At 38.8% G+C, this 24,106-nt stretch overlaps 1 protein-coding gene across 2 annotated transcripts in view; it reads left to right on the top strand.

Annotated features, from left to right (window-relative positions):
- Window positions 1–24,106, top strand: part of syne1b (spectrin repeat containing, nuclear envelope 1b) — a 106,232-nt gene that overhangs the window by 15,250 nt on the left and 66,876 nt on the right. The window contains exons 3-29 of one of the 2 annotated variants that reach the window (XM_041811993.1): window positions 4,768–4,863; window positions 7,494–7,577; window positions 8,475–8,567; window positions 8,766–8,944; window positions 9,069–9,265; window positions 9,868–9,974; window positions 10,919–11,026; window positions 11,134–11,271; window positions 11,729–11,893; window positions 11,982–12,094; window positions 13,970–14,138; window positions 14,235–14,331; window positions 14,428–14,448; window positions 14,759–14,961; window positions 15,135–15,299; window positions 15,401–15,553; window positions 16,798–16,941; window positions 17,433–17,600; window positions 17,739–17,897; window positions 18,448–18,612; window positions 18,885–19,019; window positions 20,035–20,193; window positions 20,432–20,640; window positions 21,293–21,401; window positions 21,596–21,760; window positions 21,952–22,119; window positions 22,965–23,141. In XM_041811993.1, the coding sequence (XP_041667927.1) occupies window positions 4,768–4,863; window positions 7,494–7,577; window positions 8,475–8,567; window positions 8,766–8,944; window positions 9,069–9,265; window positions 9,868–9,974; window positions 10,919–11,026; window positions 11,134–11,271; window positions 11,729–11,893; window positions 11,982–12,094; window positions 13,970–14,138; window positions 14,235–14,331; window positions 14,428–14,448; window positions 14,759–14,961; window positions 15,135–15,299; window positions 15,401–15,553; window positions 16,798–16,941; window positions 17,433–17,600; window positions 17,739–17,897; window positions 18,448–18,612; window positions 18,885–19,019; window positions 20,035–20,193; window positions 20,432–20,640; window positions 21,293–21,401; window positions 21,596–21,760; window positions 21,952–22,119; window positions 22,965–23,141 (3,846 nt within the window). The remainder of the gene's footprint in view (window positions 1–4,767; window positions 4,864–7,493; window positions 7,578–8,474; window positions 8,568–8,765; window positions 8,945–9,068; window positions 9,266–9,867; window positions 9,975–10,918; window positions 11,027–11,133; window positions 11,272–11,728; window positions 11,894–11,981; window positions 12,095–13,969; window positions 14,139–14,234; window positions 14,332–14,427; window positions 14,449–14,758; window positions 14,962–15,134; window positions 15,300–15,400; window positions 15,554–16,797; window positions 16,942–17,432; window positions 17,601–17,738; window positions 17,898–18,447; window positions 18,613–18,884; window positions 19,020–20,034; window positions 20,194–20,431; window positions 20,641–21,292; window positions 21,402–21,595; window positions 21,761–21,951; window positions 22,120–22,964; window positions 23,142–24,106) is intronic. The other variant, XM_041811992.1, reaches the window with a different exon arrangement.

Genomic DNA, 24,106 nt, shown 5'->3' with positions numbered 1-24,106 from the left:
CCACTTTTTTCCTATTGTTTTGCCCATTTTTGCCACTTTTTTGCCACTTTTATCCCATTTGTGCAAATTAGGGCTATTTTTTGCCATATAATGCCACTTTTTCCCTACTTTTTTGCCCATTTTGACATTTTTTTGCAACTTTGTACCCAATTTTGGCCCCTTTTATCCCTTTTTTGCCCCTTTTCACCCTTTTCTCTGCATTTTCACCCATATAAGCTACTTATTGTCATTAAATACCACTTTTTTTCCTAGTTTTTGCCCATTTTAGCCAATCTTGACTGCTTTTTACCCATTTTGGTCACTTTTCTCTCATTTTTTTCCATGGTTTTGCCACTTTTTTACCATTTTATGCCAACTGTAACTCATTTTTTGTCATTTCTCACCCATTTTTGCTTCTTTCTGACCCTTTTCTTCAACTTTCCTTCCGATTTTTGCCCCTTTTCACCCATTTTTGTTGCTTTTTGGCCATTTTTGCCACCTTTTACTTATTGTTATTGCTACTCAAGCTGTTTTTGCCACTTTTCACATCTTATATTATGGCTCTTGCAAAGGTCATTTTCAACTATTTGACTCTTTGGTTGAGCAGGGTTGAGTAACATTGGTATAAAGCATTAAAAAAAGAAAAAAGGATTGTGTCAAACTAGTATTTTAACACAAATTCCAGGTTAAAGAAATATTGCACTGTCTGCGATTTGAATATTGCAGCATGCCATATTGCGATTTAAAGGTACAGTGTGTAATATTTAGCCTATTAGCATTTAGCAAAACAAGCTTGGTTGAAATGAAACATAACATTTAGAAATAGATTGATCTAAATTAGTGTTGACATCTGATAACACATTTTTTAAATTTATGTTTTAAATTAACTCAGAATAAGCCTTTTATTCATACATAGGGAGGGTCCCCTCCAAGGACGCTGCCATCTTGGATTTTTGCATTTTGCCTGTTTCTATGGCACCATAGAAGGAACCAAATAACAGTTAAGTATGTATTGATTTTTAAACTTCCCTGGTTCCCACAGTTATCACCAGAGAAATTATCATCACACTCCAGAATTGACTGTTAGATGTTGATAGTCCCATTTTTACACACTGTACCTTTAATCTGTTTTGCGATAAATTGCCCAGCCCTACCTAATACGAAGTACATTTTGTTTTTTTTCTTGAGATCTTGACCGATTTATCCAGTACCAATGATTCTTCTTAACTTCTTGTGGTGTAACACTCCCATTATACCAACACTTTCTCTCATGTTTGACCATAAAAACAGATCAGAGTTTATCCAACATATGACTTTTTGTTTCCTCTGTCTTTTTACTAGTTTAGCAGTTAGGTATATGAGCATTAAATTGATCAGCTGTAACATACATGAACACTGGCTACAAAACACTGTGTATTCCCCATTATTTGCCAGTGGACGATGTTTGCCAGCAGGACTGTAATTGACTATTAACAATGTTGAACCATTGCATCTGTGGACCCTTATAATACTGTGCAAATTTCTCAAGACCTCTAGAAAACAACTAAAATGTAGATATTATTTTAGAAAATAAGAGTAAAATAAAATAAATGCATGTCCTACCAAGGCCTCTGTCATGACGACCCTTTTAACAATGGTTGTTTTTTCCTCTCTTTGTTCAGTCATATGCTTTGACCTGTCTTAGGTCCAAACTTAAAACATTTTCACTCACTTACTTTAAATGGTTTCAAATCTTTTGAAACGTGTTCATTATTTCTGACTGTGGAGTTGGTGGGGTGTCCTGAGGCTAAGGACCTGAGTCCACAGCCACTGTTTTGTGTGCTGGCAGCGCTCATTCTCAATACTAAGCCAGTGTCTTCTCCCTTTAATCAAAATAAGAAAATGGATTAACTAAGACCAAATATTGGTCATCTTACAGAAAAAACACTCATGTTTCAACTTTGTATCATCAGCTCTTAATAGTTGAGCAATTAACTGATACAGTTATCCGTATGAATTAATCATTACAAACCTGATCTTTACAAGAATATAAACACCTCATCACTGTGAACCTCAGGGCTTTAGATTTCAGACACCAACTATTTCTAATGAACTGCTAATGACACAGCAGAGTGTTGCACTGGTCAGAGACCCCCACAGGGTTTTAGTCCTTGAAACTGGCAAAGGGGTCTATTGTTCAGCCTGATCTGCTTGCATTAGTTCAAAGAGTTGCTACTAAAACTTTGGAAGAATCTCAGTTATGTGGTGGGCCAGGGCAGAGACGCTCTGTGGGTCTATTCTTCATTATTCATGCACTCAACTCGAGCTCACTCACTTTGAATACCAATAGGACTAGAGTAGAAAATGCCACGTCAGGGCCGGGCAGTATGGATGAAAAGACATAGTGGGATAGTTTTTTAGCTGAAGTGTGGTATACAGAACATATCTTGATATTTTTCTCTTTAAAGACAAACAAATGGTTTTCACTGTAACAGAATTATAAACTATAATTCTTGTAAAAATCAAACAATATTAAAACCTGTTTGAACATAACAAACATATTGCACCATTTTTTGTTTGATGAGGTTGTCCAAATTTTCTGTACTCTTAAATATTATTTTTTGAAATGATGCATTCTCCATTATTTTCATGGTCAGTGATATTAGGATGTAAAGAACCTTAATAATCACCAGTAAGCAAATACAGAGAGAGCACAGTTTAAATTGGGAAATATGTTGGCAACATTTGGAAATGTGGGCGGCACTAGAGTGCACTTCTCACCAGTTCCATCCACTTTTTTACACAGTGCAGGAATTTGCCCACAATTCTGATGATTACAAACAATAAATCACTCAGTATTAGGTGTTTACAACTTCTGTTTCAAACATGCTTATTGACCACAAGATAAGTTATTGAAACATTGAGTCTAAATGGGGAATCATGTTGTACTTATTTCATTTAAAAGGCATTATTATTATATGTGATAAATAAAAAGAAAGAAATTTAATTATATTGACACCAATGTAAGTGACTCCTAATGGGAACAATCTTTTTACAGAGCATTAAGCCTGATATCATTTTTTTTAATTCTTTCTTTGAATTTGGAACCTATCAATAACATGATGAAGTTAAATCAAATATAATATAATTATAAAACAACATATTGCTGTATGTTATATTTTCATCTAAAAAAGTCTGGATATATTTTAAAAGTTCAAAATATTGCCAAGATGTGTGGCCATGTTGTAAAAAGGCTCCCAAATGGTCAGATTTACTCTGGGTGGTATTGTCTTACAGTGTCTATTAAACTTTTTCCTTCCCTTGGATTTTACCCTTTTATGAATTTTATAAACCAATCATTATCAATACAAAAAAAAACCTCTAACATCAAAGTGGAAACAAATTTCTACATAGTAATGTCAATTAAATAAAAATATGTAATGTAAAATAAGTGACTGCATAAATCTTAACCTTCTTTAAATCACTGACCTGAATATGCATTACATTTGAAGTACAACATTGCTTTGTAGAAATCTATTTTCACTTTAACATTAAAGAGGATTAAAAAAACAAATTGCATTGACAATGATTAATTTATAAAACCAATCAAAGGGTAAAACATGAATACTTTATATAGGCATTGTATTTAACAAGTTCTTCTAATACTTTTCTTTATCAGTGAACGAGAGTGCTTGGTTAAAAATCAGTACAGCTGAGGATTATTGGCCTCTTTGGGGCTGAAAGTGTGTTATCTCAGTTTAAACTTCCTTTGGTTGTCACCCTTTCCCTTTAGCCTTTGTGTCAATTTCCTGTGATAATGTTCAACTAAGCACATTTTCACTGATTTTCACAGTTTTTCCACTGTTAGGAGGTCACGCATGTGACTCTGTTGTTTTGTCAGTATATGGATTTTCCAGGGTGGGATGTTTTTCCAAATTAAAGGCACTAATTATCTGGGAATGCACTTATAAGAAGTTTCATTGGAAAATGGAATGGTTTTGTTTTACTCTGACTACCAGGATTAAAATATGAATAGGTAATGATGAGCAAATAGTTAAAATATTAGTCATACAGTACTACTGTTGAATGAGCTGAACTTATGCTTCTCTAAATTTCAAACAACTGCTGTGAATTTTAAAAGAGTTGTGAGATTATTTTTTTCATCATTAATCCATTTCATATGCAGCACATTTGTGACAGAAATAAAGTGCATTTACATGTAAAGAATAACAGGGCAGACGCTTGTTTCTTCACACTGCTTTGCCCCAAATAGGCAGCCAACTGCATTCTGTCATGGAATATGTTGGGTTGTGAAATGACCTGTATGTGTTGCCAAATCAAGAATTCCCATGCTGAGCTTTCCCTTTAATTAGAGCTTCACTCCACCATTTAAATGCACATCTGTTTCCGCTGATCGTATGGTAATCCTCTTGTCATACTGTAGATTATAACGCTGCCATTCATCTGATTGTACAGTGGTGTAAATGTGTGAATATCATGTCATGAGGAGGGTTAAAAGTGTACCATCGCCTCAGGTCTGGGCATGGAGCCACTGTCGAGAAAGAGGCACCATCTTTTCAGCTGCAGGGAGGCTCTGTGGCTGTTGCTAACAAGCCTGTTTCTCACACACAGCATTTGGTTTCTCTTCATTCCCCCTCATGGCTTAGAATACAAATATCCTCTCATGCTAGCATCGCTAATGTGCCACTATTGATTGTATGAGTAACTGGATTCATCTCTGAAAATGACAACATGTGTCAGTTCTAAACGGCTGTCTGTGCTGTTAAAGCTAGCTTCTTTCTTTTCCAGTACAAACCGCCACTAGAGGTTAACGACCTTTTCGAGGACATCAAAGATGGGGTGAAGCTCTTGGCTTTGTTGGAGGTTCTGTCTGGCCAACGACTAGTAAGTATCCTTTGATTTATACACAAGCCTTGGGCATTTTCCATGTCAGTGCATGAAAGAAATGTCTGGTCTGTTTCTTACTAATGAAGTGCTTTATTTGAATATTCTTTTTCATTTACATTGTTATCCTGATCTTGTTAAAACAACTGCAGATTTGTTACATAGCAGCAGCAATCATTGAATCTTTCATTGTTTAAGTACAGTCAGCATTTTACAGGTATGCACCAATACAAGGTGTCAGTGCAGACACCAAGGTTAAATAGTTGTAATAGTCTTATTAAAGCATTGCTGATTTTATACTCAGTATCATTTTACAGCATGATGTTAGCTTCTCATTATCTGAGCAGGTAGTAAAGTCTGCGGTTTAGCAGACATGGCTCCAATATCTGCACATAAATGAGGATAGAAAAGAAGAGCAGATTACAAACTGCTTGACTGTCAAAAGAAGTGACAGAAAAAACAATCATATAATAATCTGAAGAACTTTAAAAGTATCATTAAACATTCATATTTTTACTTGATCCTATTGACTGAATATTCAATCGTAAGGACTTTTAATTTGTCCAAGAGGAAGTGGCACTGGTGCATCCTTTTTGATAAGAATGTTGAAAAGTGACAGGAAATACAGGAAGAGAGTTTGGGGAGACATGCAAGCAAAATCGATCCCGTGACCAGCACATTGAGGACTTTGGCCTCTGTACATGAGCGTCTGCTCTACCAATTGAGCTAAACAGGTCTTCCATTCTTTATATTTTGTATAGAGATGGACTTCGTTGCAAAAAATACCATACATTTTTAAGAAAATCTATTCCATCCAGGTAGCAGGTAGGGCTGTCAAACTGATTTATTTTTCAAATTGCGATTAATCCCAGAATTTCCACTTATTATCACATTTTGAAATACCACTATTTGCATTTAGTACGTTTTTTTGTCATTAGGGGTTTTTGTGCTGTCTTAAACTGAAGCCCAAAACCCACTGGCGCGTCCAAACAACCAACCCCATTATTGTATTTTTTTAATGAACAAACGCACATCGGTGGCAGCCAGACACGTGTGGACGCACCACATTGTAGCACTTTATGCCACTTCTCCATTCCCATCATGGCTGGCTGCTGCTGGCAGAGTGTTTTCCTGAGAGAAGATATTATTTACATCTTGGCAGCTGTAGTAGCAGATCTGTTTGAGAGCACAATACAGAGGTTTAGCACCATCCTTTGTTCAAGGCGTAGAGTAAAGGTTCGGTTATGCTTTCCATGGATACAAACTGATGAGGAATCATGATGTGGAAACGTCTGGTGTTTTGACACCTAGCGCTGGCTTCCTCCTCGCTGCAGACCAATAGTCACGTCAGTAGAATGATGTCTTGCACATCTGCGTCTCTAAAAGTTTTTGAGATGTGGGCGGCCAGGCAAAAATTTGCTGAACAGGACCCTGGAGAGGGGGCGTGTCTGAAGATTTGACATCACATTTGACGTGCTGACTTGCATGACTCCACGTATGTGTCAAGCATCAAACACACTCAAGTGGGAGGCCTTGGATGGCGACGAAAAAAATCCCCAGCTCTTATCTTGTTTTTACTTGCCCAGTGAGACAGGGAGGTGAGCACTAAGTGGACTCAGCTCTGGTATGAAGCACCTGGTCCAGCATTGGCTGATGGGGAGTTTGAATGTTGACCTGCTGCTGTTGGTGTGTGCAATTTTGGCACATCATGTGACGCGACGGTGCAGCGCTGATGGGTCTTGGGCTTATGGGTAATTGACTTCCTGTTTTGATACAGATCTACTTTTATTTTGAAAGAAAATCATCAACTTTGGGTAGATCAGAGATCATATCTTAACCATGGATAAACATATGAACTGAAAATTAAATAAGGTTACAGTGAGAAGGTAAATGTTAGTAAAAGTTCTTATTGTACATTACTGTGGCAGCAGGGAGACGTTGCAGTGGCTTAGCCAAAGTGTGCTGAAAGGGACAACAATGCATGCAATTAATGAAATGAATAATGTATTAATGCTAGCAGCCCTGGAACGTCATTTGCCATATTTGCATTTTACATCACAGAGTTATCACAGTATGGATCAATTCTTTGTTGCTTCCTTTAAAGTGCCAGATCACTGCACAAAAACCGCAGAGACACGATCAGATCCAGCCACCCGTCTGTGAGAAGCTGTCGGCTTGCCAGTGTCTGTTTTTCCCCTCTGCCTCCTTTTGCACAGAGAAACACACAGACTCTTAGAGGGTTTTAGTAATCAGAGCCGTCTTGAAACAAACTGCCATGTCCTCTCTAAAGCCGGTGCTCTGCAAATGAGTCAGTGCCTCAGCTGCCTGATTCTTTCAGGAGTTCACCCCTGCTGGTTTATTTCAGCCTGAAATTCGACACAGTTAGTTCCCATCAAAGTCTCCTCTAACTCGTGTTTCAGAGCACCCGATTTTACTTTTCCTTTTAATCAGCTTTGGCACTCATCAGTCAATTTATGCAAGTAAAGCCCTGCTAATACTCTCTGTCCCTTTCCACTATCTGTGCAGGGAATTATAAACATGATTAACATGATCACTTCTTACCACATTTCAAAGCTGCAAAGAGTCGAATGAAGCAAACTTGATTTTCACTCTGTCCTCTCTGTCTTAAGCCCCGAGAACAAGGCCGTCAGCTGAAGAGGATCCACTGGGTTTCAAACATCGGCACTGCACTCAAATTTCTCGAAGGAAGAAAAGTAAGCATCCGTCATGACAGCGTTTTTCTTTCTATACTTGCAATTCATTTGCACATGTAAATATCATGCTATAGGAAGGAAGTCCGGGGGATGATTGAGAGCTCATTAGACCTGCTGACTCGGTATTTGTTAATGCAAATGAGATCTCTGTGTGTGTACAACATCGACCATGTTCAGAGGAGCAGCAGATAGAAACAGGACTTCTTGATTACATAACCCATCTCGGAATCTCTTGGCTCATGAAGCCTGTGTCCCACTTTCATGCGAGTTCCCTGAGGACTGAGACTTACATTGTTGTGATCTCTCTCCCATCATGTGTGCCTTCAGTCTGTGTATCGAGGATCTCCGGTCAGTCGCCATTAAACACCCTGTGTGATCTTAAACTGTATGCATTCTTTTTATTTGATGCACGTTGTGAACTCAGCAACGCTTGGAAACTGAAATGTAGCCGTTACGCTTCTACTGACGTGCATTTTGATGCATTTTGGCAAGAGCACTGGTTGATGATGTGTCTGGCTCCCTACTATTCTGAGCTGCTCAAATGTAGAGATGTAAACACAGCATATTGCACAGAAATGTTTGCAGTGCTGTGCTACCTCTGCTTTTCATTTTAATGCCTATTTGAGCAGAAGTGTTTTCTCTCTATTCTTTTTTCTTCGGGTTTCCTTTTCATGGGCTCTCTTGGCTTTGCTGTTTTGGCTGTATTACTCTTCTTACCTGCATCAAAGGCCTAGCTTTGATGAGTTAAAGCATTAAAAAAAAAGAAAAAATGCTTGCAACTTTTGAACAGACTGAAACAAAAGGGCTTTTGTTGGGTGAAAATACAAAAGACTCATTCCCAGACTATTTGCATGTGAATTATTTCTGGAATAATCTTCTGCTTGGCTTTTGTTCCAGATCAAACTCGTTAACATTCATGCCACAGATATCGCAGATGGACGACCATCAATTGTCCTTGGGCTGATATGGACCATTATCCTCTACTTCCAGGTAACTCCCTAAATCCTGAGAGTTTAATTACAGCACTCACTCCTTGGTGAGTGGATGCCCTACAGATAAACCCAGGGCTTCACTAACTCAAAAACACAGATTCAAATGGGTGCCAAGAAATATTGCCATATTTGCTTTATGTTGCTTTAGTCATAATGCTGCCTCTTCTACCCTTTGTTCTTTGTGATCTTTGTTTAGATTGAGGAGTTAACTAGCAACTTGCCAGCCCTTCAGGCCCTGTCTAACAGCAACTCCTCTGTGGAAAGTATAGCCAGCTCCGAAACAGGAAGCCCTCCCATGAAGAGAAAGGTGGTTAACAAATTTCAGGGCAATGCCAAGAAAGCCCTGCTCAGATGGGTGCAGTGCACAGCAGCCAAGTATGTCACTTTTAAACAACCTGAATTTGTTGCAGTATTTATTCATAAGCATATTTTTAACTATGTTTAAATGATTTTACATTTAGTTTGTCATGATAAAATCCCTATGTATGTGTTCTTTCAGGCATCATGGCATTGAAGTGAAGGACTTTGGTCCCAGCTGGCGTGATGGTGTTGCGTTTCAGTCAGTGGTGCACGCCATCAGGCCAGACCTGGTGGATATGCAGGTGGTGAGGAGGAGGAGCAACAGGGAGAATTTGGAGGAAGCATTTGCACTAGCAGAAAACGAGCTGGGTATTCCCCGTCTGCTGGATCCAGAAGGTACCCTTGACCTCAACTGTTTCTTGCATAATGTTTAATTGTAGTAAAAAATATAGCATGAATAACAGTGTTCATAGTGAAGTCAGAGACTATGGTCTGGAAAAAAGGAAACCAATATCAAATGTTAATATGATTTATACAATTGTGTTACTTTCAGTTAATTCTGAGTGGATGTTTCTGTCACAATGTGGGCTGAAAGATGCTTGAAAACCTCAAGAGGATTAAAATTCTGTGGGTACTTGTGGCTGAGTTTTAGTCTGTTGAAATGACTCTGCAGTCTTGCCTTCAGCAGCAGAGTCGTGATGCTTTATTGCAAAAAAGGTGCACTGAATTGTCTCTGCTTTTACAGTAGTTTGACCCTCACTTCTAAAAACATCAGGTCAAGGTTGGAGATAAAAGTAGACATGTATATTAAGCTGTCAGGACTAAAGAGATTTATCCTCTTGAGGATGCAGACTGCTTTTTTAAAGTCTCATATAAACTTAGCACTTTTTTCTCATGGATCCTTTATGTCTTAAGGTATATGGTTGTGTTTAAAGTAACATGCTGATTTGGTTTTGGTTTCTCTGAGTGGGTCAAATAATGTGTTTTTTGCTCTGTAGATGTGGATGTAGACAAGCCAGATGAGAAATCCATCATGACATATGTGGCTCAGTTCCTCAAGCACTATCCGAACCCCCACCACTCAGACACTGACGGACATGATGAGGTACTTTGTTTTAAAGTTATAATACTGTGTATTAAGTGCATATGTGACAGTGATATATGACGGCTATTTCTGGGAAATATGCTACTATAAATGTTTGTTGCCATGCTAGTTATTTTTCTTTAATTTTTTTTTTTTTTTTTATTTCCAACTTGTTTATCTTGCAGCCATCTTCATTTCCCACAAATAGCCTCATAATTCATAGAAACTGACCACATGTAGAGATCCCAAAGATTTATCTTAAATAAAAACAGTCTTTCATTGCTGCTAAGCCTAATACTCATACACTTGTGCCTGCAGTTTGTCACGTTTTATCACATAAAATCACATGAATCTAAATAATCACAGCATGAGCACAGCAGTAATATAGTAATCAGCATTTTGTTCACCATCATTAGACTCATTTGATTTATCCATCTACTTATTTTCTTTGTGCACATTAAGCTGCTTCTCGGCTCAATTCCAACTTTTGCACTTTCAGTGCCGGTACTTCAGGTGAGATTTCAGGTCGCACTGCTGCATGCTTTCTGTTTGGAGTGTCTTCCCACCCCATCTACTCTGCTCTCGTTTCTGTCCTTTTCTAATGCCTCTTGTGGTGTTTGCATCTCTTTGTGTGCCTTGCTGCTTTCCTGGATAGTTTGGTGCCCAAGATATTGAGCAAATGCTTGAGGTATGTTTCCACTGAATTAACATCCCAAACAGGAGATTTGTAAGACAAAGCAGTGTCCAAACTTCATTCCTTCTACTTTTATTGCTAACACTTATCTTTATAGTCTTAAAATGATTACAAGCTCTATTTTTCCAAACCTTAACTGTGTGTTTTGTTCTTTTTAAAATTATTTGATAAATGTTTTTCATTTTTAACTCACTGGCATGCTTATTTGAACACAGGATTAAAATCATTTTGTACCTGTGAATCTAAGCTATTTGTTCCCTGACTGTGACAGAGAGAGGAGCGGAAGATGCTGAGAGAGCTGAAGGTGTTTTTAGACCAGCTGGAGAGAGATGTGCTGCGGGCGCAAGGAGCAGAGGGAAACCTCACTGACAAATATCAGGTGAGTCAGGCCTGAAAAGACAGAGAGCATTGTTATGTAACGTTGTGCTTTGACAAAGACATTTATCTCTCTCTTAACCAAATGTCTCTCCCATTTCTATTTTGCAGGCATTTAAGAGCTTCCGTGTACAGTATGAAATGAAGAAAAAGCAGACAGATCCGCTGCTTCAGCCCATCCACAGAGATGGCAAGCTCTCTGTTGATCAGGCTCTGGTCAAACAGGCGTGGGACCGTGTGTCTGCCAGGGTAAGTTTACTGCATACTTTTGTAGAACATGAATAATTTATAAGAAAAAAACAATCACAATAATTGTTTATGCTTAAATCAAACAAAACCTAAGAATTAGTAGTATATTCTCCTTTTGTTTCTTTTTCTTTGCGTGAAAATTGCACTTGCTTTTTGGCAGTTGTTAAATTACGAAATAAACTCAGAACTGCTCTCTCCAGTGGCTGCCAGTGAGTGTTTAGTGGGGCGCAAACATTTGAATCAGAGTTTGTTCAGAGGGGAGGAGACGGGAACAGAGGAGGTTTTGTTCGTCGGGCACTCTGCCCCTCTGGACATTCACAGCTTGTCTAGACTGGCATGAAACACTTTTGTGGCCTGAATGCTTGTGAACATGTGGAAATGTTTTGATCAGCATCGCCTCCTCTATGGTGGGATCTTGCTTTGGTAGAGTGGGGTCTTTAATGGATGTCAATTGCAGCTGCTGGACTGGCACATCCATCTTGACAAATCCCTGCCTGGTCCCCTGGGAGTGGTAGGAGCGTGGCTTCACAGAGCAGAGATGGCCCTGAGAGAGGACATCCCCATCCAACATGCTCATGAAGAGACAGCCAATGTTCTTCACAGAAAGCTGGAGCAGCACAAGGTAACATGGTTAAATGGTGTATCATCTTATACAAGGGCTGTTCACGATTGCTAATGCAGACATGGTGATATGTGTTGACATTTTACAGGAAGTTTTGAAAAACTTGGAATTGCACAGACAAACCTTTCAGCAGATCCACAGGGACAGATCAGTGAATGGGGTACCTGTCCCACCTGAGCAACTCCAAGACATGGCTGAGAGGTGAGACTTCTGTCATCATTATTACAGATTGTCTTGTTAGTCATTTTATTATCTGTACTTGCTTCAAAGTTGTATCATTCAGCTTTTTTACAGGGAAAGTGTGGTCCTGTATGCATTTGTTTTGACTTGCCAAAGGACCGCAGATGTAGATTAGCCGTAAGATAAGAAATTAACCTAGCACAAAAAGTAAGGAAATTTGTGTTTGGTTGATTATTTCTTTGTTGTAACAATACTTCTTAACAATAAATCTTATACTGTCTGTTTATTTCCCTTTTAAATGGTGTTACATTTGTAAGGAACGTGTATTTGTGGGATGAGCAGCAAAGCTGAGTATAAGGATTGTGCCAATGAAAAATTTGTCAACTGTTGATAAAGTAAAGAAAACATACAGGACATACAGAGAACAGTAACAACACTGAAAAGAACACACAACAAAAAACAAATAAAGACGAAACATTATGATAGCCTTGGTGTTAAATAATATGTGATGTATTAAGGAGTCCTGACTTATACTGTATGCATGCAGGGAGAAGGGGGGAAAGGATGACTATAACAAAAGTTTATTTGTCCTAAAATATAAAAAGGGGAGTGAACTAAATAGACTAATTTGGAAATGTTATAATCAAGAGATGTAGTAAATAAAAAAACAGACATAATGACAATGATAGTTAAAAAAAAAAAGAATTAATGAATTAAAGGGAAAAAAGGCTGTTGCTGCTGACTGTCTGGGTCCATCTGAGAATTCCAAAAAGTACTCCCTATCTACTTTTCCTTGATCCTGATGAAGAACGTCCTAGGGTCAAGGAAAGGTGGGAGTAAGAGGATAAGAACGAAGAACTTTATAAGTCCTCTGGTTTGCTGTGTGATTCAGGGAGACTGCACCTTCCTTAGGCAGATGGTACTAATATGACATGGGTTAACTGTATAAAAACTATAATTAATGTTAATGGACTAAAGAAGATTATAAAGGAAGCAACGAGGCTCCTTTCCATAATATTTGGAGAATTTGAACAGCCCTTATCTTCACTGACACTAAAATACTACGTCATTTCACTCAGTTAGGAACCTTCCTAAGTAAAAAGGACTTTTGAACTGACCCTTGTTCTGAGCTTCTGGTACCCCCAAGTCCTGACAATCAGGTGCTGATCAGCCAGCACCTGTGAGCATTGGCCCTGCTACAGTGGTCAGTAGGTGTCTGCTCTAAAAATCAGCATGCCACATTGGACTAATCTGGATATGGCCCATACAATAGGGCAACTTCAAGATGGTGTTCCACAAAACCAAGATGCAGCTTATTTGGAGTGAGCCCTAGTACTGTCTTTAAACTGAAGGCCACACTCTGCTGAGACTCCTGTTTGTTTGTTAAAAGAATTAATCGTTAAACTGCCAGTATGTCTTATTCTGTCAAACGTCAAGCATCCAGTCCACTGAACAACACAAAACATAAGTCAATAATAAGCTGTTTGTCATTGCCAGAGATTTGACAGATTTTTCATTGGCACAACCCTTCATACTCAGCTCTGCTGCTCATCCCACAAATGCAAATTCCTTGCAAAAGTGGCTCCATTTAAAAGGGAAATAAACAGGCTTTCTAACAGCATAGGATTTATTGCCAAGGAGCATTGTTGCAACAAAGACATAGCCTACCAAACACAAATATATCCTTCCTTTTTATGCTAAATTTAGATTCAGAAATGCCCAGTTAATCCCAGGGGAAAGTTTCTTGTATTTGGTACATTTTGTTCTATTTGTCACTCAGGTACAATGCATCAAATGGCAACATGTATGTTTAATATTGTACACAGTCCCTTTAAAAATAAAATGAATAGATTTAATCTAATTAAGAAAAAAAATGATTATGTGCTGGATTTCCAGGTTCAATTTTGTATCCACATCATCACATGCGCACTTAATCAAAATGGAATTCTGGGAAATGAAGTACCGACTAATGGCCTTTTTGGTGTTGGCTGAGTCAAAGCTCAAGTCCTGGATAATAAAATACGGCAGACGAGACTCAGTTGAACTGCTGTTGCAAACCTACCTTGTAAGTTACAAGTATTGATATTATGGTGATTGTAACTGATCTGCATTTATGTTCATTTTTTTATTCTGTGTACTCATGTTTATCTTTCTTTTCCAGACTTTTGTTGAAGGCCAGCGGTTCTTTGAGCAGTATGAGATCATCTACACAGGCCTAAAGCAGGCTGCAGAGGTTTATGTGAAGTCTGACAGTTCAAGTAAGACTTTATTCTGTTTTACTACCATTCTTAGAATATTACCGTATAAAGAAGTTATGTTTGTAATATAGTCTTATTATTGATTTCATGTTACAGGGTCTAAGACCTGTAACAAAGGTAAGTCTAAATGCAGTCCAGCAATCTTTAAAACCTGAACTCTGCCTGTCTCCTGAGTCATTTCCTTCTGTTATGTGGGACTGCATTTTTCCTTTCTAACATCCTTTCAATTCCCAGAACTGAAGAATCATAATATTGCATTATGCATGAAAAGCAACAATAATCGCATTAGCTGGAATGCTATTTTACCATGATCTCTCTGACCTAACATGCTGGAGCATCAAACATGGCCACCCAATCAACAGACATGATCAAATGCTGTACAGCTGAAACGGTTCAAACTAAACTGAACTGATTCTGTTTCTTTTAGTTGATGAGGCAGAAGGGGTAAGTAAATTCCTCTACGAGGCCACAGCTCAGTGGAGGAACCTGGCTTTGGAGGTGCGGAGTGTCCGCAGCATGCTGGAGGAGGTGATCTCTAACTGGGAGAAATACAGCAGCACAGTGGCTTCTCTGCAGGCCTGGTTAGAAGATGCTGAACAGATGCTCAATCAGTCGGAGAATGCCAAACGTGTACGTACTGTAACTGATCATAGTTGAAGTTTTCTGCAACTATAATTAAGATGATTTGTTTGGGTATTTACTATGAAGGAACATCTCAGAAACGTTTTAGGCTGTGATTGGCATGAGAGTGTGCATGTACTGTTCTAAATTAAAACAATCTTTCTTTTTCTTTCTTCTTTTAGGATTTCTTCAGAAACCTCTCTCACTGGGTGCAGCAGCACATGGACATGAACGATGCTGGGAACTTCCTTATCGAAACTTGTGATGAAACAGTTTCAAGAGATCTAAAGCAGCAGCTTCTTCTTCTAAACGGGAGATGGAGGGAGCTGTTTGTCAAAGTCAAACATGTAATTAATATCCTCTTTTTAACAACTGTGTCATAAAACATTAAAGTAACTCCTGTTACATAAGTTTTAAAGATTATCTGTTTTCTGTATTTTACTGGCAGTATGCAAGAGCTGACGAGGTAGATAAACTGAGGCAAGACTACCAAGATGGGATTAATACCCTGAAAATGTTCATGGATGCAACAAATGAGAAGTTGACAGCTCCTGTCCAAGTATCTTTCCTGAACGTCAGAGCCTTTTCTCAAGATGTTGAGGTAAAGGGTAGATGAGTTTTATCTCTCTTGTATACAATTAAAAGTGTAAGAAAAATTTAATTTGGTGATAGGACAATGTTTTATTTGCCTTTGATAACTACCTTTATGACAATCACAGTGACCAAAGAGCTACTAAATTGTCTGTCGTATCCTAACGTGGATGCTAGGATACACTAGGATTGAATTATAGACACTAAACTCAGACACACAAGACTTAAGAGCTATATTTTATGCATTTTATTGACAGACAGCATTCTACCCTAGATGTAAGTCCTCTGGTCTGCTGAGTGATTCAGTTAGACTCATATAGTATGTATTACATTATCAGGTCAGGTTTCACCCTTTTCCAAAATACTCGAGGTGGCCATTGAAAGATTGCCAGGTCATATGTCTCTAAGATCTGCATTCTTTTAAGAGGCCCTACACTGACCATGCAGACATTAGATGTAGATATAGATATGAAAAGTATCAGACCTCCTTCACTTTTGTCAATTTTCTTTCAGATTTCTTAGTTTGCAGCCTCCCTCTTCGAGTTGGTAAAATCCTAGTTGTGCCAGACTTCTTCCATTTGAGAATTATGGAGGCCATTGTGCTATTAGGAACTTTCAGTGTAACTGAATTTGTTGTAGCCTTCCTCAGATATGTACCTTGTAACAGTCCTGTCTCTGAGCTCTGAAGACATTTCCTCTGACGTCATGGTTTGGTTTTTGCTCATATATCAGTGTCAGCTGTTAGGCCTTCTATAGAGAGGTGTGTGCCTTTCCAAATCATGTCCAGTCAGTTTAATGTACCACAGGTGGACTCCAGTCAAGATGTAGAAACATCTCAGCAAAGACTGAGAGAAATTGGAGGAACCTGAGCTAGATTTACAGTGTTGTTGCAGAGTCCGAATACTTATGTAAATGTGATATGTCAGTTTTTTATGTTTAGTTAATTTTCAAGAATTTCTCATATTCTGTTTTCACTTTGTCATTATGAGATACTGAGTGTAGATAAATGAGATTTAAAATGTTTTTTAACTGTAGCATCTGTCTGCAACATAACAGAATAGAAAAAAGTGAAGGAGGTCTGAATACTTTCTGAATTCACTGTATGTCTCCTGTCTGTTTTGGGACAGCTCACTGTGAAGCACAGCATGGGTCAGTTATGCATAATGGGATGTATTGAGGATTTATTTCTAGATGCATGATTTATTAAATACATATAAGAAAGAGATTGTGTGTCCTATCATTTGCTTGGTGTAGGAAATTAAGCACAAAGTGCCAGCTATGGAAGCCGCCTGTAAGGCAGCGAGCCGTACCGCTCAGCTGTTGACCAAAGACACTCCACAGGAGGAAGTTTCACAGATGATGGAAGTGATGGCTTCTATCAAAGAACAGCTAAACAAGGTGAATACATTTCACTATACACATGAAATTTTTAGAGCTGTTATAATATACACTGGTTCTTTGAAGGAAGTTATTGGTGCTGAACAAATCAAAAATGTCAGACATGATTAAAAGAGGGACAATTGATTTTAATCCTCATGCTAATAACATGAAAACTGTTGTTTCAAGGATTTGGATAATAAATTAGGGTAAGTCAGCTTGAGCTCCTGTAGCCCTTTTTTTGTCATGTGACTACTCGAATCGCTTTCACACCAGAGTCACACTTATAAATTCACACCACATTCACAGGAGCTGAGAAGAAAGTCAGGGGTTTGATCTTCCACTCACTCTACCACTGTCCCACAGCAGCCTAACATTATTCTTCTGCAGGCAGTAGTTTTGTTTAGCTGTACTGAAGAAGGAATGTATCGCTTTCTGTGACATGGATTCAAATTTAACAATATACAGGTCACGTGTCATTCATATCTGATCAATAACTTCACTCCTAATAGGTGAAGGAGAGATGTTTACCTCTGCTAAGGGAGTCCCAGTCTCTTTTACCTCCACTGGAAGAAATGGAGAAAAACATCACAGGCTTCTACCAGGCTCTGGAGAAGGCCAGTCATATCACCAGCACCACAGACTCAGAGGGACCTGTGGACTTTAAACAGAAATGCCAGGTAACTAATTCATTTTCACCACTGCACAGTTTCAGCCAGTTTTACTGAATGTCTTTTTAGTACAAAGAAGCATTTTCACTCTCAAGGTCAAGGCCTGAATTAAATGGCTAACATCCAGCTTGTCATTGAATGCTGCAGGAGTTGGCGACCTTCACACACAGCTGTAAGAAATGTCTGACAGCAGTAGAGAAAAACCATCAGACCATTCAGAAAATAATGAGCAGCAGTAAAACCCTCCAGCACATGGACATGAGCCTGCTGCAGAAGAGAGTGTCAGATCTACAGTCCTCCTCACAGGTATAGTGAGGCTCAGTCACATATCTAACTTTTACTTGTGCCTCTAACCCTTGTTTTCCAGTGCCCCCCAAAACAGAGACACAAGGGGTGTTGGTGAGATCTCCCACTTACAAAACCCTACAAGTTCCAGTTGTTGTCAGTGACATGTATTAGTGATTTTTAGAAATGATTGTTTGAAATGCATTGAAACGACATCACATAAAATATGAGTTGGTAATCGTAATTTTCAGATATTATTTATGAAGAAACTCCTAACATTTGTATGCTTCCTTATGCATTTAAGCCATCATCTTGCAATTGGTTTACAAGGCATTCTGGGAGATTCTCAGTTTGAGGTGTGCCTTTGGAGAGTCTGTGTCCCTAGCACTTCACCCTACCCCACCATTCATCCTACTCCTAAATGTGAATGTGCAAAATTTAGTGGTAGGACTAAGTGGAAAAGGCAAGGGGTGTTTTGAGAGTGAGCCTAATTCTCACACGTTTCTGTCCCTTTCAGTTTAACTAAGCTTTCAGAACTTTTTAAACTTTTTAAAATTTTTACTTTTCTTAGGCCATGATTAAAGAATCTACAGAGTGGCGGAAGCATGTGGAGGTGAACAGCAGCCTGATGAAGAGGTTTGATGAGTCACGGTTAGAGCTGGAGAAGGTTCTTAAAATGGCACAGAACTGTCTGACAGAGAGAGGCGACCCAGAGGATCTGCTCAAGAAACACACAGTAAGAACACTGGACCTGTGCAAAGCTAAAGATGTACAGTTTATCCATCATTTTTTCTTTGCAATTTTGTGATGTGCTTTTGTTCTTGACCCTCAGAACAGCCTTGCTAATTTCCATGTTTCTAGGTCATTGCATTGTTATTTTTGTCTTCCTGAATGCCACAGTCAGCCCTGGCACAGAGTGGTGTATGCATTTTAATAACACAGTGTACTTAAAGGTTTGTATTATTCTTAGCAAGGTATGACACATCATGAGGTTTTGTTATCTTGCAGGATTTCTTCGGTCAGCTGGATCAGAGGGTCTTGAATTCATTCCTTAAGGCGTGTGATGAGCTCACAGACATTTTGCCAGAGCAGGAGCAGCAGTCACTGCAAGAAACAGTCAGGAAACTGCACAAACACTGGAAAGTTAGTAAAACATACTGTCATCTTGTCATCTACTGTCAACTGTCATCATCAACAGCTATGTAGATCTAAACAAAGTTATGATATATTTCCATCTTTCTTAACTGTATTTTTTATTTTTTAATCAATTTTGGACCAATAGAAATAAAGAAATGTTAAAAATCTTCAACAAAAAGGTTACATAAAAGCTATGCAGGACTTGGTGATCATCGACTAGTGACCAGGGGGGCCATAACTCCATATACTCCCAGTCCGGCCCCCAGAAGATTCATAAATTTAGAAAATGCAAGGAGGAAAATAGATGTTGTGGTTTTAAGGGTATTTTTGTCTTTAAATCCCCACACCAGTTTTATTAAGAATGACTCAATGTGTGATCCATTTTTTACAGAAATCCACCTGTCAGCCATTATAGGTTTACATATATAATGCATGATTAACATGTACTTATCAGTCCAGTCCTGATTAAAGCTGCAGTTTTTTGTGTCAACATTTCCCCTTCAGGCTCTTGGAGAGAGTGATTTTCACCAATGAGGATGCAGCATATTAGTGTCAAAACTAGTGCAGACCACATGGCAGCCTTAGCAATATGTAGCTGAAATATATCAGTTGCCCATAGGCAATAGGGAAAAAATACTAATACATTTATATGTTATTTGGACCAAAATATCCATTTTGATTTTAATAATTTCAAAGTCTGGCCCCCAAAGCACCTGTCAAGACAAAATCTGGCCCTTGTACAAATGTAGTTAATGATGTCACATACTATGCAAGGCAATGTGTATCACATGCAGTCAGGATATTGTGATGACATGTTTTACAAATTCAAGCTGTTAAGCTTACAGACTGAAAACATGCCCAGGCTTCAATATTTACATTGTGTGTGTTTAACCTTCACTATTATGTATTAATATTTTAGCTCATATTGATCCATATTTTTAACTTCAGTCAAAAAAATCTTAGCATTTGCTGCAGACATTACTCATAATCTGGCCAAATTCTTGCATTTCTCCATCCCCAGGATATTCAGACAGAGTCCCCCTTTCACCTCCTACATCTTAAAGTGGAGGTGGAGAAGAGCAAGCTGATGGCGCTGCTGCAGGAGTGTCAGGCGGAGGTGACCCGGGAGAACCGCCACCTGGCTAGCATGGGAAGCGAAAGGCTCATCAAGGAGCACAGGGTAGGCACTGAGATGCTAGCTGGCTGGCTGAGTTTCATATATTGATTAACTCAGTGTGAAATAATTCAATACAAATTCACTGCTGTGTAGAAGTGTGGGAAGATTTTGATGAACATGATCCAGAAGGACCGAGGCTCTGATATCAGCAGTGTACGCTCTATGAAGCACTAGTAGAAAAGTATTTGCTGTCTTGTAATAATTGCTTTAAGTCTTTTTGATTGCCTTTGTTCCACATTAGGCCTTCTTTAGGGAAAAGGGCCCCCTGTCCATCTGTGAGAAAAGACTGCAGCTGATGGAGGAACTTTGTCAAAAGCTCCCTGAAGGCGACCCTGTCCACCAGACCTTGGAAAGAGCAAGAAAAGACTACTCTGAGGTCCGAGAGGAAATCGAGAACACCCATCAGAAGTTGATGCAGCATCAAGATAAATGGAAGGACTACAATGCAAGGTTAAAATTGAGTTTGTTTTGTACTTTTAGGGTTACTGATACTCACATGTTGGATAGGATGATGTAGAGAATGCAAGATGGGATTTGGCCTTTTCTGGCTGATGTAATGCTATTTGGGATACAGAAGACAGCATTGTTCATGAACCAGGCAGCATTCAGCATTCATTACATACCTGATAAATCATGCTTGGTCGCTGTCATTCGCTTGAGATGAGGAGAGACGATACAGAGTTTAAATACCGCAGCATTTCTGAAATGTGAAGACTGGACCATGTGCATGTTGTTTTCATGGTCAACACAAACATGCTCTTTGAGTTTACAAACTAGTAAACGTGGAGGAGTCTGAACCAGAACATTCACAGCTCATGTGGTCATCATGAGGCTCTAGTATTGAGTCACGTCTTAAATATTTGATCTAAATGCTCTACTACTTTTATACCAGCTCTTATTTATGAAGACAAGTGTTATAAAAATCATGAAAAAGGGGTTTAAGATCATCAACACTTGTTTATTTGTCTATTTAACTCAAACAGCATGTCAGTTATAAACACAATTAGGGTGTTGGGCTGAAGTTAAACCTTGTCTTTCACAAGCAATAAATTCTGAATTCTCTCTGAGTTTTGAATGCACTTTTCTCTCTGCTGTAAAACAGGTATGCTGAACTCTCCTGCTGGCTCATATCTAAAGAAAGCCAGCTGAGACTGCTGAGAAACCGCGCCAATGACCCCAGAAAATACAGCCAGGTCAAGACCACCATCACGGTGAGTTTGTCCGACCTCCCTATAACCCATCTATCCACTGACAGTTCTCTCCTCGCCTCCTCTGTGATGTGTCACATCTGTTGAGCTGCTGACCTGACAGTGTCACTGCTGAGGAGATGAGACTGTAAATACACTTATTGTCAGATGATTCTTTTGGCAACATCAACTCTATGACACTCTTTTGTTGTCTGCAGGAGTTGAGAAACGATGCAGAGCTACAGGAGGGTAATCTTGGCTGGCTGAAAGCCCGTATGGCTGTCCTCATTGAAATCAGTGCTGACAGCGAAGCCCAGAGGCAAGCAAGTACACTGAGCAAGCTCTCCACTGACTTTAAAGGCCTTCTTGCGTCTCTCATAGAGGTGGGTGAATTTTTCACCTTTTACTAGTGTCACACACAAAACGATCATATTACTTCTGGAGGTCTACAGAACACTGCTTGCTATTTTGATGAAATATTAAACAGTCTGTGATCAAATGTTAATGGTTTGTGTATATTCTGAAGCCATACTCCTAAGTTTATTCTAAGTTTTTTTTCTCTTGTGTGTTACAGGCTGAGAAGATGGTTCTAGCTGTGGGAGACTGTGTCCAGTTCAGGGAAGAGGTACAGAGTACTTTGGACGATCTTGTACAAGGGCAAAGAGAGGCTCAGGCTGAAGTGACCAGAGTCCTGGACTGTCCAACAGTGCGGGAAGCCCAACAGCTACTACTTGGTCACCAGGTAATGTTGGAAATGGAAACTAATCTTAACTTAATTGGTTTAAAGGTACATTATGTAAAATGTTCTCACTGAAATGTCGACATTAGTGAATAAATGACTACTTCTATGCTATATATGTCTGTATTTTTAGTTAAGTACTTACTTTACCTAAAAAAAATGTTAAGTTTCCAAATTCTTTATTTTTGAAGTTATAATGGTCTGTTTTTTGTCACGATGGCTGCCATGACAGAGCTGCCATAAAAGATGTACATACACTTTTTTATTTTAGAGAACTCTAAGTGCTTCCTGCGCAAAGAGAGGCTGAGTCAAGCAGAGCTGAGAGAGGAGCAGAGAAGTAGACAGTCTAGTAATTTAGCTGTTTTAGGTTTAGGGCTTGATTGAAATATTAAGGGCTCATGCTACACCTCCTTGAGTGTGTAGCGCCATAGGCAACCACAGATTCCTGATGGTACAGTAGTATATTCTGCCCATATTTAAGGTCAATGTATGATACATACTGCCAACATGTACAGCTTATATTTCTGTAAATATCAGCAGAAATTTTCATACCTGTCAATACAGATATTTAAGTTACTAAGCTTTTATCTTCTAATGATTATAACATGCTGATAACATTGCGCATACCTACTTGAAATGAAAACAGCTGAATAGTTGATGGCTCGAGCAAGCAACAAAAGTGGGCTGAGCACCACTTCCCTATTTTCCTTCGTTTGTTATTGTTCTGATTAAGAACTCCCTGGCAGTGGAATTTACATGCTGTGTGTTTAAAGCATAGTTTATGCAAAGGATCAACTTCAACTTTAAGACAATAGTTTAACTCTTTATGTCTGATTTATGTCTTTCAGCAACTGTTAAAGCGCCTTAAACTGAAGAGGAAGGATGTCCAACAGCTGATAAACAGAGGTCAGCAGCTCCAGGCTGAGGAAGGTTTGGGAGAGACTCTGCAGCAGGACCTGCAGAGTTTGGAGAACACACTTAGCAAAATGGAGCAGAATATGGATTCACAGGAGCAAAGCCTTGAGGTAACTATTGTTACATGAACATTTTAGAGACACTGGTTGACATTGGTTTTATGTGAAGTAACTGAAGGAGGGGGTCAGATGGTGCCTGTGTTTTTGTGATGTTTTGTATGTGAAGCAGCAGACCATAATACAGTGCCCAAGACAAATTCTCCCTCGGGGCTGATGTTGTTTACTGTCTATCTCTCTCTCTCTCTCTCTCTCTCTCTCGCTCTCTGTGTTAATCAAAAATATTTTACAGTTGATTAAGTAAGCACTGGTGCTCCAAATATCTAAGTTTAACAGCAAATTGATAATGAAGGCTCAGCTTGTTACAACCAATCTTTACTAAATCTTGGCAAATGGTTTGTGAAGTTCTGATTATCATATTTCAATAAACGCTTGGTGTCTTTTCTGCAATTTTTGTTTAACCAGGCTTCCTTTCAAACTATATCATCCTCAATATGTGTTTGTCTGTTATATTGGTAAATTTTTTGTTTATTATATGTGACATCAACCTTCCCAGAGGCTATGAATAAAAATGAATAAATCTGACACCGCAGTCCATTAATGTGAAGAAGAGGATGATGATCTCTATTAAGTGTTGGTGGAAAATTCTGTTTTTTTTTTACTCTGTATATATAAAACTCTCAGAAATACATAATCCTGCATGATTTAGTTCCTTAAAAGCATATCAGCAGTGCCCAAGAGTCTACCTGGCAACTCTCCTACTACCAGCCTAGTCTCCATACTTGGTCTGTACCAGTACTTGAACAAGTGATGCTGTAATCCTCCAGGAAACATTTTCTGAGCCTTTTTAGAAGCTGAATAAGTAAGTTTAAGCAAACCCTTATTGATTAGCACTTTGTTTTGCAGCTGTAAATAATAAATGTAGTACATTTCGGAAGCAGAATTTGATAAAAATTGTACTGAATGGAGAGAGGATAGCTTATTGAAGTCCTTTGCTGAAAGGACTTTCCTTTCTAAGT

Source organism: Cheilinus undulatus, linkage group 18, assembly GCF_018320785.1.
Source record: "Cheilinus undulatus linkage group 18, ASM1832078v1, whole genome shotgun sequence".
NCBI lineage: Eukaryota > Metazoa > Chordata > Actinopteri > Labriformes > Labridae > Cheilinus > Cheilinus undulatus.
The sequence above is the reverse complement of the archived record's forward strand: the minus strand, read 5'-3'. Positions and strand labels throughout refer to the sequence as shown.